General features: G+C 35.7%; 1 protein-coding gene across 1 annotated transcript in view; it reads right to left on the minus strand.

Moving 5' to 3' along the window:
* Tcs3 (Probable tRNA N6-adenosine threonylcarbamoyltransferase Tcs3) overlaps nucleotides 1–16,434 on the minus strand; it is a 47,330-nt gene that overhangs the window by 18,518 nt on the left and 12,378 nt on the right. The window contains exons 4-8 of the mRNA XM_090378619.1: nucleotides 15,304–15,405; nucleotides 11,372–11,445; nucleotides 9,456–9,551; nucleotides 7,126–7,175; nucleotides 262–340 (exon numbers count right to left, since the gene is read on the minus strand). Coding sequence (XP_090234745.1) covers nucleotides 262–340; nucleotides 7,126–7,175; nucleotides 9,456–9,551; nucleotides 11,372–11,445; nucleotides 15,304–15,405 — 401 coding nt within the window. The remainder of the gene's footprint in view (nucleotides 1–261; nucleotides 341–7,125; nucleotides 7,176–9,455; nucleotides 9,552–11,371; nucleotides 11,446–15,303; nucleotides 15,406–16,434) is intronic.

Genomic DNA, 16,434 nt, shown 5'->3' on the forward strand with positions numbered 1-16,434 from the left:
GAGCCCTATCCTTTTTTTTTTTACCAGAAAATTTTTTTGGATACTACACAGTTCATGATTGATAGCAGAGAGTGATCATAAATCACTTTCTACTATCATTTCCTGAACTGTCATATTTTTGATATTGTTTGGATTTTTGGTAAGAACCAAGTCAAAGCTTTTTTGACCCCCCCCCCTTTGTACTTTCTCTAAAACATTTCTCTGTGTAATAATATTGCAAATTTCCATTTTTTTCCAAAAAGCAACACCAATTTCACATACCTCAATATAAGAGAGCAGTCCTGAGAAAGACACATCCATACCTTTAACAACATAAGGAAGTGGAAGATATTTCTTACCTCTGTGAAAAAAATATAAAATTATTCAAAACTTTTATATTTCTATTTATATTATCACATATGAATTCTATGAAACTGAATAAATATAAAAGTCATTATATGATTTTTTTTTTTTTATCAGTAAAGTTAGTAAGGCTTGGAGTTAGAATGCAGTAGTGTCCATTCTAACCCCAAGCTTTACTAAGCTGGCTCTCCCTTAGCTCTCATTTTATAAGTATACCATTCAGGCTTCACAATCCGCTGTTATTTTTAAATTGCAAATTCTGAGCAACTGAATTGAATCTCATGTTTTTTGCAAGAGATTCAATAACTTGCAATAAATGTGACACTTGCATCAGTGCCTTTTCCCCAGCCTATGATTAAAAATAGGACAAACTGTTCCAAAATGAGACACGGTATCTAAAGACAGGAAAATGCAGGACACAATGCACAAAGGCTTAAAAAAAAGTTGCCCAACAGGCAGATACCTAGATACTTTACTCTGATAATCTAAATTAATATTATATTGCACCAATTATATACAAATTTTGGTGCCTCCGTAGCCAGGTGGGAAGGAGCAGAGGTGCATTGCACACACTTCTTGATTAGACCGGGGTTCGAGCCCGTCACCACCAAATACAGAGGATGCGGAAAGGTCAGGGAATGACCACCGCATATTCCCGGAGCAATATGGCCTTAGTTGCTAATGCTCCTAAAAACCAAATAACAACATATACAAATTTTGAAATTATATAGGAAAAACTGGATGGTAAAAGGACTGCTATATGCAGAGGAATTTTTAAGTATTTGATTTTTTTTAAGACACTTTCTAAAATTTCGAAGATTTAATTTAAAGCAACATTTTAATACTTGGTATTTATATATCATAATTCTCAAATTTAATATACTACCTTTAACCTCTTAACTTGATAACGTGATGAACTATAGCTCAAAGGCTTCTAGTTATGGAATTTCAATGATACTGATTTAAAAATATCATTAACTCTTAACTTTATTTAATTTAACTTTTAATTTTGCATCCTGGTAAGTTCAGCAATATCTCTGTAAAAATTACACTAGCCAACAAAAAATATTTTATGTCATACCTCTGCAATGAAAATACGAGATTCTGGAGGAAATAAACGCGATGATTCTGAAATTTACTATAAAAGTCTCTATCACGTCTACATCAAAAGATGTACCAATGTTTAATGTTAAAATAAAGGGATATATAGTGAGTTGCGGGCTGCACCCTCCTACTCTCGAGGGGCTGTTTATGTTTGGAAGATAGATTTACAACCTGAGAACATGTCTAATAAAATCTAAGGCAGCACATCCAATTGATACGAGTGGCCAATGCAATGTTGAGTCAGTTTGGTGTGACATGAGCACTGGGAAAGCAAAAATTTGCGTGGGAGTGTGTTATAGGCCTAATGACTCTGATGAGTACAGCAAACAGCTGTATAGAGAAATAGTGGGCCAGAAAATCAGAATGTCTTATAATGAAGATTTTAACTGGAACCTGTGGTATGGTCACTATGTGAGTGACCATACTAGCAAGTGATTCTACACTAGCAAGACTTTTGTGGATTTATTGGATGACTGTTTTCTACAGTAGCATGTTAGAGAGACAAAAGGAGGGAGAAATACTCTTGATCTGATTATCAGCAAGGTTTTATTCATGCATTAAGAATCTGCAGATAAAATAAACACTAAATGGCAGTGATCACAGTGTATTGATTTGGAATTTACTTAATGATGCAACTATCATCAAGGTTAAAGGGAGGGGGGTTTTTTGCTTTCATAAAGGTGACTACTGTGGTCCCAGACAGTTTTTAAATTCTACGCAGTGGGACCAACTGATGATGTTACCATCAGCAAATTCTAAATGGGAAGCATTCAAGGAATTAATCATAGAAGCTACTAGGCTTTTCATACCAACTAAGAAATACTCTTCGAGGTATAGGCTTAATTGAATGATATCAGATGAACTGAAGAAACTCATGGCAGAGAAGAAAAATGCATGAGATGCATATACGTCATTGGGGTGACACAGAAGCCTAAGGTAGATATAGGCTAGTCTCGAAAAGAAAATGTAGATTCTAAAAGGAAGGGAATGAATCAAATTGGTGCACTTGATACTGATGGTTTGACTGTTGATGATCCTGCTCAGGTTTCTGAAAAACTGAATGAGTATTTTGGCATCTACATTCATACAAGAGGAATTCTTTAGGGAAGTGGATGCCTGAAGCTTATTAAGCTCTAACATGGAGCTAATAATTTTGTAATTACTCTTGAGGAAAGTGGAAGAGAAATTATTTAAGTTAAACATTAGAACAGCACCTGGGGTGGATGGGATCTATCTAGTTATATTAAGGGAGGCAGCGAATCAAGTAAGAGCCATAATTATGAGCACATCCTTGGATGGATTCAGAGAAGGTCCCCACGGACTGGAGATTTCTGAATGTATCTCCAATTCAAAAAGGGAAAGGATCAAATGGTGACATGAGTAATTACCTGTTAGTTTAACTTCTGTTGCAGAGAAAACAATGAAAGTCACTGGTAAAAGTAATGCAGAATCATCTACAGAACACTGCAATTATATTTCAAACACAGCATGGGTTTGTTGAGGGGAAATCTTGTTTGACCAATTTCATTGGTTATTATGATGTGGTCACAAAGGAACTGGATGCAAAAAATTATTTTGATATCATGTACTTGGAAAGCTTTCAGGAAATCTTTTGATACAGTTGCGCATAATAGACTACTGTACAAATTGGAGCAGTGTGGCATTAAGGGCAAGTTGCTGCTAAGGATAAGGGGATGGTTGAATTCGAGAAGACAGAGTGGTAATCAATGGACATTGCTCCTCATGGACTAATGTTATTAATGGAGTCCCCAAGGTTTGATGTTAGACCCATTGTTCTTTTCTGTTTATCAATGATATTGATGAAGGCATATCAAGTTTAATGTTCAAGTTTGCAGATAATACAAAGGATGGCAAGGTGGTTAATAACAGTAATGACATTATGCTACTGCAACAGAATCTAGAAAAAGCTAGACATATGGGCTGATAAATGGCAATTGAAGTTTAACATTGAAGTATTGCATATGGGTAGCAGTAACCCCAGAGTAAAGTACCAACTGTGTGGTACTACACTCAGGTAGTGGAAAATGAAAAACACCTGGGGATAATTGTGCAATCAGATATGAAGTTCTCTGAACAGTGCAGACAGGCTGCCAGAATAGCTCGTGGTGTTTTTTTAATGATATACAGGAATTTTGTTAGCAGGGATAAGGAGGTCATTATCCCATTGTATAAGGCAGTGGTCAGGCCACACCTTGAGTACTGCATACAGGTCTGGAAGCCTCATTTTAGGAAGGATGTGGAACTTCTGGAATGAGTGCAGAGAAGGGCAATGAGATTGGTGAGTGGAACAAAGGTGTGCTCTTACCAAGAAAGGCTTCAGTTCTTGCAAATTGCAGCATCTGCAAACTAGACACCTGCAAAGTGATCTGATTGAGGTGTTTAAGGCTTCGAATGGATTGAGCAAGCTCAATGCTGATGGGATTCTTCCTCTTGCTCAGACAACAAACATGAGGGAGCACAAATTCAAATTGATGTGAGGAAGTTTGCCTTTAGCCACCGAGTGGTCAATTATTGGAACAAACTTCCATCTGTTGTTGTGGAAGCTGATAGTGTAAATAAATTCAAGGAAGAGCTAGACAAACTGTTGGAGAGGATGAATAGGTGAAATGGGAGTTTTTTTTTTTTGGCTGATGCTGTATAATTTTGCTTTCTTGCATCATTTGCTAATAGTAATATAATGTATACAATTTTACCTATTTAAGTAGAACTTTCCAGTTTTTGTCTCAGAATTTAACCATATTAATCTATGTTAATTTATATCTATTACAACTCACCTAAATTTTATAACAATGTAAGCCTATGGTTCCTTACACTGAGAGGCAACACTGGTGTATTACTACACACCAGTGAGACCACTATATAACCACCATTTCTCCTACCCGAATGAATAATTATATTCAGTATTAAAATTATAACTACCAATTAACATAAGTTTTCAGCTTTATACTGTTATACTGTATGTGTTTAATATAAATAACTGTCTTTAAACCATCTCACCTGTCCAAAATCCCATGTAAAGATTTTATTAATTCTGATTTCTAGTCTAATCAATTGCAACATTCCTTCAGTATCTAATTGTGAATTAACTTCGTTGAAACATCATCTTGATTACTAATATCTAATGAATTTACTGTTTTTCTACATATTATTTTTGCATATATATATTAAATTCTGTCGTGTCTTTTCAAAATTCAATACATCACTTATCTCTGATATGCTTTCCTGAAATCTTGCCTTTTTTCCTATCTAGTTTCTGTAGGATAATTCTAATATTTGTGTTTCTTTACTTAATTTTTTTTCTAACTGTACTGACCTAATTGTTAGATGCCAAAGCAGAACTGCCATTAATGGCAAAACAAAATTTTAATCTACTTCCTTGAATACCTGATAATTCAACCCATTTACCCAATATTCCTTGTTTGGTGAGAAGATTATATATATAATTTATTTTCCAGAGTCCTCTTTTGAAAATCTTGTTGTTTTGAAAATCAAAACCTTGGGCAGCTAAACACTTCTGACACTGACTGTGCAGTTCTTGTAAGCACTGCTGGAAATCATTTTCTGCAGTGCAGTGCTCTTCAGAGCAGCCGCACTGTCATGTCATCTCATCAGTGTTACTGAGTGTCCATTCCTTTAACTTAAATTTCACACCCTTGAAGAGGTCTGGCAGAACTCTAATGAGTATGGAAGATGCAGCAGTACTGTCACCTTAATATCCAGCAGGTACTTTGTCGCACTTACTGGTCAATAGTAGTAGTATATTGTAATGCAGGAGCAAGAAAGCAATTCTTTTCAGTTCACAGTTGATGTTTAACCAAATGGTGTTGTGTAGTTGACACAGACTCCCTTCATATAATGTCTTACACTACCAGCATAAAAAACTTGTTTTTGTCTCAGCAAAACTATTTCAGAGGAGGTGAGGAATAGTTCTTTCAAAATGAAGACTGGTACTCATTCTGGAGATTGTATAAAAATGCTCACTTTCATCTCAGCACACAATTCTGTTCAGGAACATGGAATCGCCACGAGCCTGTACAATGGTCACAGACTGTCACCTCTAAAGTACTCATAATTGTTCACATAAATGAGAAATGAACAGTGAGAGTAGTATGGCATAAACTCCACCCCCCCCTTCTGATGGAAATGCCAACACCAGGGGGCTCACATCTGGTGAGTATGGGCTTGGCATACCCAGGGTCCTGAGCTGGATATCATCATTCTCTTTCTTGGTGATTCCCCTTCTACTTTTGACACTCACCCTCACTCTCACTCACTCACTCACTCACTCACTCTCTCTCTCTCTCTCTCTCTCTCTCTCTCTCTCAGGGTAACTCGGGAATTTTATTTTGGCTGGTGCAGCATAAGCCTCAGGCTTCCTTGCACCATATAGCTAATAATAATAATAATATCCCAAACACACTACCAACAACAATAAGCATATACACACTTCCACACTTCTTAAATTTACTGAGTGTTATAGAACTATTAAGACTGCAGAGCTTGTGTAATAAGCTACAAGGAAATTGTGATAAGTTTGTGATGAGTATGAATATTGAGAGAACAAAGGTTACAAGAGTGAGAAGAGAAAAGTGTGAGTTGGCGGAAGAAGCGAACAGCAGCACAGAAATAAGAATAAAAATAGCAACAGGTAAAAAAGCTTTTGAGAAGCGAAGAAGAATATGTGGGAAATTAGGAACTGGTTTAGAGAAAATATTGGTATGACACTTGGTATGGAGTGTGATACTTTATGGAATAGAGGCATGGAAAATGAGAATAGAAGATATTAAAAGATTGGAGAGTTCTGAGATGTGGGTATGGAGGAGGATGGAAAATATAAGATGGGTTGAGAAAATGAGGTTCTGATAAGGGTGGATGAAGAGAAGTTTGACTGAAATAATCAGAAGGCAGAAGAGAAATTAGATTGGACATGTGTTGCGGGGTAAAGGCTGATGAAGGCTGTGATGGAAAAAGGCTCAGGAGAGATTGAAAAAACAATGATAGGTAAACTGAGAAGATGGCAGATATTGAGAGATGAAGTGGAAAGCAGGCAGATATGGAGAAGTGGTTATTAAGTGTATGTTTGGACTTGCCTTGGGCAGAGCACTAATGATGGTGGTGGTGGTGGTGGTGAAGATGGAACTATTGGGACAAGCAAAGCATTTGCCATCTTCCAGCTCATTTCCACCTTTGGCAAATCTTTTTGTGACACATAAAGACAGGACTGATTCATAGCACTATTTCTAAATACCTGTCAAAAGTGTTGCAAAGTTTCAATGTTTCCAATTCCTGGCAGAAATTTTGTATTGGGACAGAACTAACATGCTGCCCCAATACCAAAATCTTGACTACTGACAAAGAAAATGCCAAACCAATGGAAGAATATGGCATAGTCATTTTGACTTCATCTAGAGGACACTTCTGATACAAATAGCATGTCTAGCACATCACATGTTACCCAATGATGCTTCATAAAACCATCACTGATTTTCAATCTCTCTGATTGTGGTTACTACAATAAATCCATTATTGAACCTTTCAGAATTAAACCCCATGTATATGCAATTCTTTTATTTATAAACAACAAAACATAAATAAACATTATTTTAGATTTAATTTTAATTTATATACAGCTATTATGTTTCTGAAAAATTAACAAACCTTTTTGCAAACTGTTCAATATTGTAACCTGGACTTGGATCGTTTGAAAGCTGCAAATAAATAATATTCAATCATCTGTTATAAACAAAACACTAACAAATTACCAATGCTAGGAAAAGTAAGAGCACTAGCTCCAACGAAAAAAATCTTTAAAATATTCATTAAATTTGTCAAAAAAATAAATATTTTATTTATATTGTTAAAATATAAAATTTACTTTATACAATACATTTCTATTTTCATGTGCAAAACAAACAAAATGAAAGTTACATCAAATTCTTTTGCAATTTATATAAATTATTAAAATTTCATAACACCATACTACTTGTAAGCATTATTATCTTTAAGATTTGGGCAGCCACTATTTAACCTGGAGCCTAATGATTACGTGGAATAAATTCCTAAACATAATCTCTAATCAAGTAGTCAATAGCTTGTAGTGGTTAGCAAAACTTATGCCTTGCAAATGGGGTTATATAAAACATGAATCTAAAAAAAAGTTATAAATATGCACATGCATACATATAATGTGTCATGAAAAACTGCAGCATCTTCTTAAAATTTATTATTTCATTGGTATCTCCTGTACACATGGAACCGTCTAAAGGCATCAATTTCATCATTATAGCAAATAGCATAGTCTGCAATTGCTTCCCATTTGCAGCCTGTGTAATAGATGCTACTTTTGTATCATCCTGTATATAAAGGCATACACCTACTAACACATGCCATCAGTTTCCATTCATCAGCAACATGGCATATAATCAGCTAACTCAGATGAGGCGCCTCTGTAGCCAGGTGGGAAGGAGCAGCAGTGCGTAGCACACGCTTCTTGATTAGACCGGGGTTCGAGCCCATCACCACCAAATACGGAGGATGCGGAAAGGTCAAGGAATGACCACCGCATATTCCGGAGCAATATGGCCTTAGTTGCTAATGCTCCTAAAAACCAACCAAACAACAAACAACAACAACAACAACTCAGATGACAAAAATGTTAAATACTCCTCTTAATAAGGAAGGCTTTTTTCCAGTTGATACACTACCAAAATGGTTGGCTGTGAGGCTTCAAGAATTCTTAAAAGAATATCTGAAACAAGTGGATCAGTACTTCAGCATAGGATAGACTTTTAAACATTTCTATGGTCTTTTCTAAATAAATTTTTCAGGGAGATGGGAAATAAATTGTGCAAAAAAGGATAGGGTGGAATAAGACCATAGTGTGTCTGCAGGGGCAAAAGTTGATGATGTTGTAGAGCAGATATCATATTTCAAGGGCACAAAGGGTGACATTGTTATACACATTGGCACTAATGATATTAAGAGAAGGAGATCTGTGGACTTACTTAACAAGTACAGGTCAATGTTGAAAAAAAAGGTCGCAAGTTAGGGTTAAATTTAAAAGTGTCTGCAATTCTGCACAGACACGATAGGAGGGAATATATGATGAGAGCCTTGTCAGTCAATTCAGCCCTGGAGAGACTGTGATGGTGTAGAATTTTTCTCAGTGTGGTCTGTGCTTGTTAACAGGAGGCACTGCTTCTACAGGGATGGGATTGCTGTGATTCTTGCACTGCTTCTATTGGAATGAGAGCAGCCTGGAAAACAAGGTGCTGGGGATTTAACAACTGCTGGGAGTCATCATGGAACAAGTAAATACATGGGCTGTGTTAGGATAATTAAGAGTAAGAACAGGTGCATGTATAATTTCATGTACACCAATGCGAGGAGTTTAGTAAATAAATTTGATGAATTTGAGGTTCTGGTCAAGAAAACAAAGGCAGATCTTGTTGGGATATCAGAGAAATGGTGTCACACAGATATAAGGAATACAGAATTGGAATTTGGGGAGTACAATGTGTACAGACAGGACAGGAAGGGAGGAGGGGTTATGCTGTTAGTTAAGAAACACATCAAATTTAAGGAAGTGCATCCAGTTGACATGGGTGGACAGCACAATGTTGAGTCAGTTTGGTGTGACATAAGCACTGGGAATGCAAAATCAAGAGTAGGAGTGAATTATAGGCCTAATGATGCTAATGAGTACAATGAACAACTGTACAGAGAAATAGAGTGGGCCAGTAAATCAGACTGTCTTATAATGGGAAATTTTAACTTCTCAGATATTGACTGGAACTATGGGTTGGTCACTCACACTAGCAAGGCTTTTGTGGATTTATTGGATGACTGTTTTCTACAGCAGCATATTCTAGAGGCAACCAGAGTGAGTAATACTCTTGAAATGATTATCAGCAGTGATTCTTCGTGCATTAAGAATCTGCAGATAAAGGAACCACTAGGACATGGTGTGAAAGAGTTTATATACTCACCTTCAGTACTCTAGCAAAACGATCTAAGCAGTTTCCAACAGCTATATCAATAGTTTCTCCAAATATCCTGTATCTCTTTTGACTATAAGAGATCACCTAATAAAAAAAGTACTTCTTTTAAACAAAATAACATAAGAAAATGTGTGAATAAATTTGAAGCAAATATTACAGATGCAAGTGGTACTTTAAATAAAAGTGTAATAGAAATTGTAATAGAAATTTCCTTAAAAAAATCATTTGAAATGAATTATGAGATGGGATTATATTTAATTATGGATTTAATATAGATTTATTACTGAAAATACATTGATAAATGATAATATACAAGGTAGTAGTTTGGTTTTTAGGAGCATTAGCAACTAAGGCCATATTGCTCCAGGGATATGCGGTGGTCATTCCCTGACCTTTCCGCAGCCTCCGTATTTGGTGGTCACGGGCTCGAACCCCGGTCTGATCAAGAAGCATCTGCTGCTCCTGCCCACCTGGCTACGGAGGCTAACTTTAGTAGTGGCAAAATGGCAAAGAAAGCAGGCATATAAAGCATCAACAAAAAAAAAAAAAAACATGCCACATCACCTGTCACCTGTCTGTCCCTCCAATAATTTTTCTAGTTCTTTGAATTTATTCAAATTACCCACTTCCATAAAACCCCAACATATGAAAGTTCATATGTTGGGGTTTTATGGAAACCCACTGGCTGAAGGCAAACTTCCACACATTTATCCTACCATATTAAAATATCAAACACACACTGTTTGCTATTTTTTAGATATTAAAATATATACGTTAAGTATTTTATATTGGCATTTACCTCTGCATATTAAAGTCAGCCGTTTACAAAATTTGACAAAAATTATATTTAAATTAAAAAATGTATTTTAAACATAATAATATCCATAAGTTTACAATACATCTTGAGCAGGTTTGACTACAATAATTTTATTTAAAATTATACTGTTATAATCATCATCAGCCATTTTCAATCCACTGCAGGATGAAGGCCTTTCCAGCAACTTTCCAGTTCCTTCTTTTTTGTGCAATGGCCATCCATTTACTACCCACAAACTTGTGAATTTCTTCTGTCCATCTCCGTTGTTGTCTTCCAGGATTTCTTCTAGCTCCTCTTGGGTACCATTCTGTTATTTTCTTAGTTCATCTGTCATCATGTCTTCGTGCTATATGTCCTGCCCAAGACCATTTCAGTTCTTTAGTTTTGATAACAATGTTCTTTATTTGTGTTTGCTACCTAATCCATGATCTAACAGTCTGATTCCTAATATAATTTGTTCCATTCTTCGCTGTGTAGTTTTCAGCTTCTCTTCCATTCTTTTTTGGTGAGCACTCACGTTTCACTTCCATAAGTCATGGTGGGAAGTATACATTGGTTCAATATTTTACATTTCAGACAAATTGGGATATTGCTCCTCAGTATGTGGCTATATTTCCTGAATGCTATCTATCCGAAATTTATTCTTCTCTTGACTTCCAGCCATTTATCATTATTACAGCTAATGACTTGTTCCAGATAAGTATATGAGTCCACCTTTTCAATTACTGCCCTTTTAATGATTATATCCATATAATGCTGTTATAATATGGATAAAATTAGCCATATAATACTGTTATAATATATAGCAATAATAATATATATGATATTAATTCGCAACTGCCTATTTATTAAACCAACTTGTTGGTGGTTTAATAAATTTTAACATAAGCAAAGATAAAGAAACAAAGAGTAGCCACCCCTACTTAATTAAAAGACTTCAAATTTAGATGCATTTTGGCACCTCAAGAGTACCAAAGTGCATCTAAAATTTGTTATGTTAGCATTGGATTTCATTAAAATTAAACTGGGTAAAACAGTTAAGTAATAATAGCCTACGTTCTTTTATACTAACTATATCTCAAATTACCTGAGTATTGCCTCCACTGACATAAAGAACAGTTGGATTTTGGGCACCAGTAATTAGTCTGCCCATTTCAATATCTACATCAAGTTAAAAAAGTCAACATTCAAACAAAATAATTCTGAGAAAAATAAAATAATAAAAAAAAACTGAGCCATTATAATCAGTATATTCTTCACAATAATTTAATTTTGAATATTTATTAATAAAATAAAATTTAAATAACATACTTATTGCAAAAGAATCAAAAGATTAATATAAAATGTGCAAAATGTTATTATTATTGATAAATATTGAATTACTGAGCAAAAGCTTATGTTCCTGAAGACTCGCCAATAAATACATGTAGTATGATGTTTTAAAAACAAGGATTTAAATTATAACATTTAAAATTTAAATTATAACATAAAATTATAAGGCAATGGTCAGGCCACACCTTGAGTACTGTATACAGGTCTGGAGGCCTCATTTTAAGAAGGATGTAGAGGCTGTTGGAACGAGTACAGAGAAGGGCAACAAGATTAGTGAACAGAACAAAGGGTTGCTCTTACGAAGAAAGTTTTGCAAATTACAGTGAAAGGCTTAAATTACAGTGTCTGGAGACTAGGCACCTGCGAGGTGATCTGAATGAGGTGTATAAAGCCTTGAATGGTTTGAGCATGCTCAATGCTGATGGGATTCTTCCTCTTGTTCAGAATAATCGCCTGAGAGGGCATAAATTCAAATTGAGAAAAGACCGTTGTAGGATAGATGTGCGGAAGTTTGCCTTTAGCCAGCGGGTGGTTGATTGCTGGAACAAACTTCCATCTGTCGTTGTAGAAGTTGATAGCTTAAATAGATTCAAGGCAGAACTTGGCAAACATTTGGAGCGAGGGGATGGGTGAAATAAGGGTGTTTTTTTTTTTTTTTTTTGGCTGATGCTATATAAGCTTGCTTTCTTGCATTATGTGCCCTTGCTAATGCTAACAGAGGAAACAGCACATTTTCCATATCAGTTTCTCGCATTAATGATATTAAAACAGTGAAAGACTAAATACTCTCAGAACTTGAGTTTTCAAATGACATTCTCAGTTGGTATAAAAGGCTCTTAATAAAGAATGGAATAGCATTTAAACCAATTTCACTTTGAACTTGGCTAGATTCACTATGTAGTATGAAGTGTTTGGAGGACTGAAATAAAATATGACAATTAAAAACAAGAATTTAAATTGTAACAACCCAACGAGGAAACAGCACATTTTTCATATCGGTTTATCACATTAATGATATTAAAACAGTGAAAGACTAAATACTCTCAGAACCTGAGCCTTCAAATGACATTCTCAGTTGGTCTAAAAGGCTCTTAATAAAGAACGGAATAGCATTTAAACCAATTTCACTTTGAACTTGGCTACATCTGCCACATTGGGAGGTAATTTGCTGCCTATAAGTAAACTTTATGAGATATAGTTTTTTGTTGCCCACTGAGCTTTTATATCTGTAACCTTTAATTCTTATTTCATCAATGAGGTGAAATATTTCACTTATTTCACAAAAACTAACAGACCTTCAATCATTTTCACAACTCCTTCAATGCCTTATATACCTCATCAGATCTCTCCTTAAATGTCTAGTTGTTAAACTCTTCAATTCACATCTTCTAAGCCATTCTGACGTCTGTATTGAGCTGCACTCACCTGGTTGCCTTTCTTTGAACCCCTCACTAGAAGTTTCATCTCGCCCACCCCCATTTTTATGTGTGGGTTTCACATATGAATACAACGATATTAAAAATGTTGTCTATCCATTGCTTGTATAGAAAGATAATGACCTTCTTTTTCTTTCTACTAGCAGAGGTCCTACAATGCATGGACAGGATATGGATATCTTCCTACAACTTCCTATAATGGAACAAAGGGTTGCTCTTACAAAGAAAGGCTTAAGTTTTGCAAATTACAGTGTCTGGAGACTAGGCACCTGCGAGGTTTGTTTGTTTGGTTTTTAGGAGCATTAGCAACTAAGGCCATATTGCTCCGGGGATATGCGGTGGTCATTACCTGACCTTTCCGCATCCTCCGTATTTGGTGATCACGGGCTCGAACCCCAGTCTAATCAAGAAGCGTGTGCTATGCACTGCTGCTCCTGCCCACCTGGCTACGGAGGCGCCCACCTGCGAGGTGATCTGATTGAGGTGTATAAAGCTTTGAATGGTTTGAGCATGCTCAATGCTGATGGGATTCTTCCTCTTGCTCAGAATAATCACCTGAGAAGGCATAAATTCAAATTGAGGAAAGATAGATGCAGGATAGATGTGCGGAAGTTTGCCTTTAGCCAGCAGGTAGTTGGTTGGTGGAACAGACTTCCATCCCTTGTTGTGGAAGTTGGTAGCCTAAATAAATTTAAGGCTGAGCTGGACAGGTATTTGGAACGAATGGAGGGGTGAAATGGGAGCATTTTTTTTTTTTTTTGGCTGATGTTGCATAAGCTTGCTTTCTTGCATCATATGCCTCTACTCATGCTAATGCTAAATTGTTGACACACTGCAAAAAAAAAAAAAAAAAATCTGTCTGATTGAATTGTAACCCCAATGTCTTTTTTTTGTGCTGGACGTTTTTAGCTCCTCCAGCATATATGCAATTCCAGGATTTGTTCCCCAGATGTACAGCTTTGCACCTAGAAACATTTAACTTTAGTAGCCAATTTTTAGAACATATCTGAGGTTTTAGTCACTAAACGGTTTCAACAAAATCATTGTTTTTATAGATGTTCGCTTACTAGCCAATTATTTTGCATACTTGAAAACTAAACCACAAAGTTTTCCAGTGCAATTAAGAAAACTAGTTCATCATTGCTGTCAAAATGCACCCTCTTTCTAATACCACTCTATGCTTCAATTCCAGTCTTTTAGACTATGTATGCCGACCGGGCTAGCCAGGTGGGTAAAATGCCTGCCTGGCAACCCAAAGGTTGCGGGTTCGAATCCCGCCTCGGGCTTGGATCAGAGTAAATGCAAAACTTTGGGAGGTGCATTATGGCCACAGAAGCCGATGCACCAACAACTAACAAAAAACAGACTATGTACGACACTTGAAAGCTCAGCCTCTACCTCCTTGTTTTTAATTGCCACCTTTTATTTCAGTCCTTGAAGTACAATTATGTGAGCTGAAAGGTAAGTCTTGAAAAGTGTTAGTTTTTGATATTTAATTTATAAAATGTGCAATGATAATTTGAATTAACCAAAGCTAAGAATGCTAATTAATAATATGCTGATAAAAGCATTAATGTAAATGAAGTGAAATACAACAGGAATAAAAAGAAGAAATAAAAATAGAGATAATCTCTATTTTTATTTCTTCTTTATAATCTCTAATAAGAAATAAAAATCTCTATTTTTATTTCTTCTTTATATAATCTCTATTATATAAATTAAAATAATCCACATGAAAAAAGTGCAAACCTTTCTTAGTGGCCTGTCATATTAACAACTAACTTCTATCATAAACTGTGGATGATAAATGAAAACTGCTCAACAATTTTTTCTCATCTTTTAATATGCCTTTATTCTGATTAGCCTCCTGGAAAGATGTGTATCTTTTTAATGGTTTTATTTTAATCTATATACTCACTTTAATTTCTTCTTATTACTTCTGTTCCACTTGATCCACATTAATGCTTTATTAGTGTTAATGTGGATACTGATAAAATTTTATCAAACCAACTAAACACCATAAATTTTGTTCATAAAATTTATTTGTTCAGAAAGTGTATGTGTTTTAGCCAATCAGAACAAGATTTTATCAGCATTATCATAGTTTAATTATTTCGTATATAATTTTTTATATGATGAATCATTTCAGTAAGGTCTAACTGGTTGATAAAATGAATGAACAGGTACAATAATATGAATATAATCACTTGTATGTGGTGGTGGTGTGGAGGGGATAAGTTATAAAGGATACGACCAATACAATGGTTCACTCCAATAATTGGTTTATTCCACAGCTGGGCAACTGTTCGTGCAACTACTGCAACAGATACAAGAGGTGCCCCCATACCAGGTCCTAAAATATTTAAAAATAAAAAATAATACCATGAATTTTAAAAACAAAAATAAGAGAGGGTACATTTTCCAGTACCACTATCATAATTTCATTCCACTTTTTACCACAATCAATGTGCCCAAAACCTTAAGCACTATTACCAATGAATTAAAAGTAATATAAAAAAAAACACTATTATACTACTTCCACAACAAAGGATGGAAGTCTGTTCCACCAACCGACTACCCGCTGGCTAAAGGCAAACTTCCGCACATCTATCCTACATCTCTCTTTCCTAAATTTGAATTTATATACTCTCAGGTGATTATTCTGAGCAAGAGGAAGAATCCCATCAGCATTGAGCATGCTCAAACCATTCAAGGCTTTATACACCTCAATCAGATCACCTCACAGGTGCCTAGTCTCCAGACACTGTAATCTGCAAAACTTAAGCCTTTCTTCGTAAGAGCAACCCTTCATTCCATTCACTAATCTTGTTGCCCCTCTCTGTACTCATTCCGACAGCTCTACATCCTTCTTAAAATGAGGCCTCCAGACCTGTATACAGTACTCAAAGTGTGGTCTGACCATTGCCTTATACAAGGGGATAATCACCTCCTTATCCCTGCTAGAAAATTTCCTGTATATTATTGAAAAGACACCATGACCTACTCTTGCAGACTGTCTGCGCTGCTCAGAAATCTTCATATCTGCCTGCACAATTACCCGCACGTAATTTTCATTCTCTACCACTGACAGTGGATGCTTTACTCTGGGGTTACTGCTTCATATACCTAGTACTTTACATTTGTCAATGTTAAATTCATTTGCCACCTCTCAACTTTTCTAGATCCTGTTGCAGCAGTGTACTGTCATTAGTGTTCTTACAACCCTGTAAACTTTCGTATCATCTGCAAACTTGGATATTAAGCTTGATATACCATCATCAATATCATTTATAAATACAGAAAACAACAATGGACCCAATACTGAACCCTGAAGGACTCCACTAATAACATTAGTCCACGATGAGTACTGTCCATTGATTAC

This window comes from Mastigoproctus giganteus, chromosome 7 (genome assembly GCF_048544385.1).
Source record: "Mastigoproctus giganteus isolate SK-2022 chromosome 7, ASM4854438v1, whole genome shotgun sequence".
NCBI classification, from domain to species: Eukaryota; Metazoa; Arthropoda; class Arachnida; order Uropygi; family Thelyphonidae; genus Mastigoproctus; species Mastigoproctus giganteus.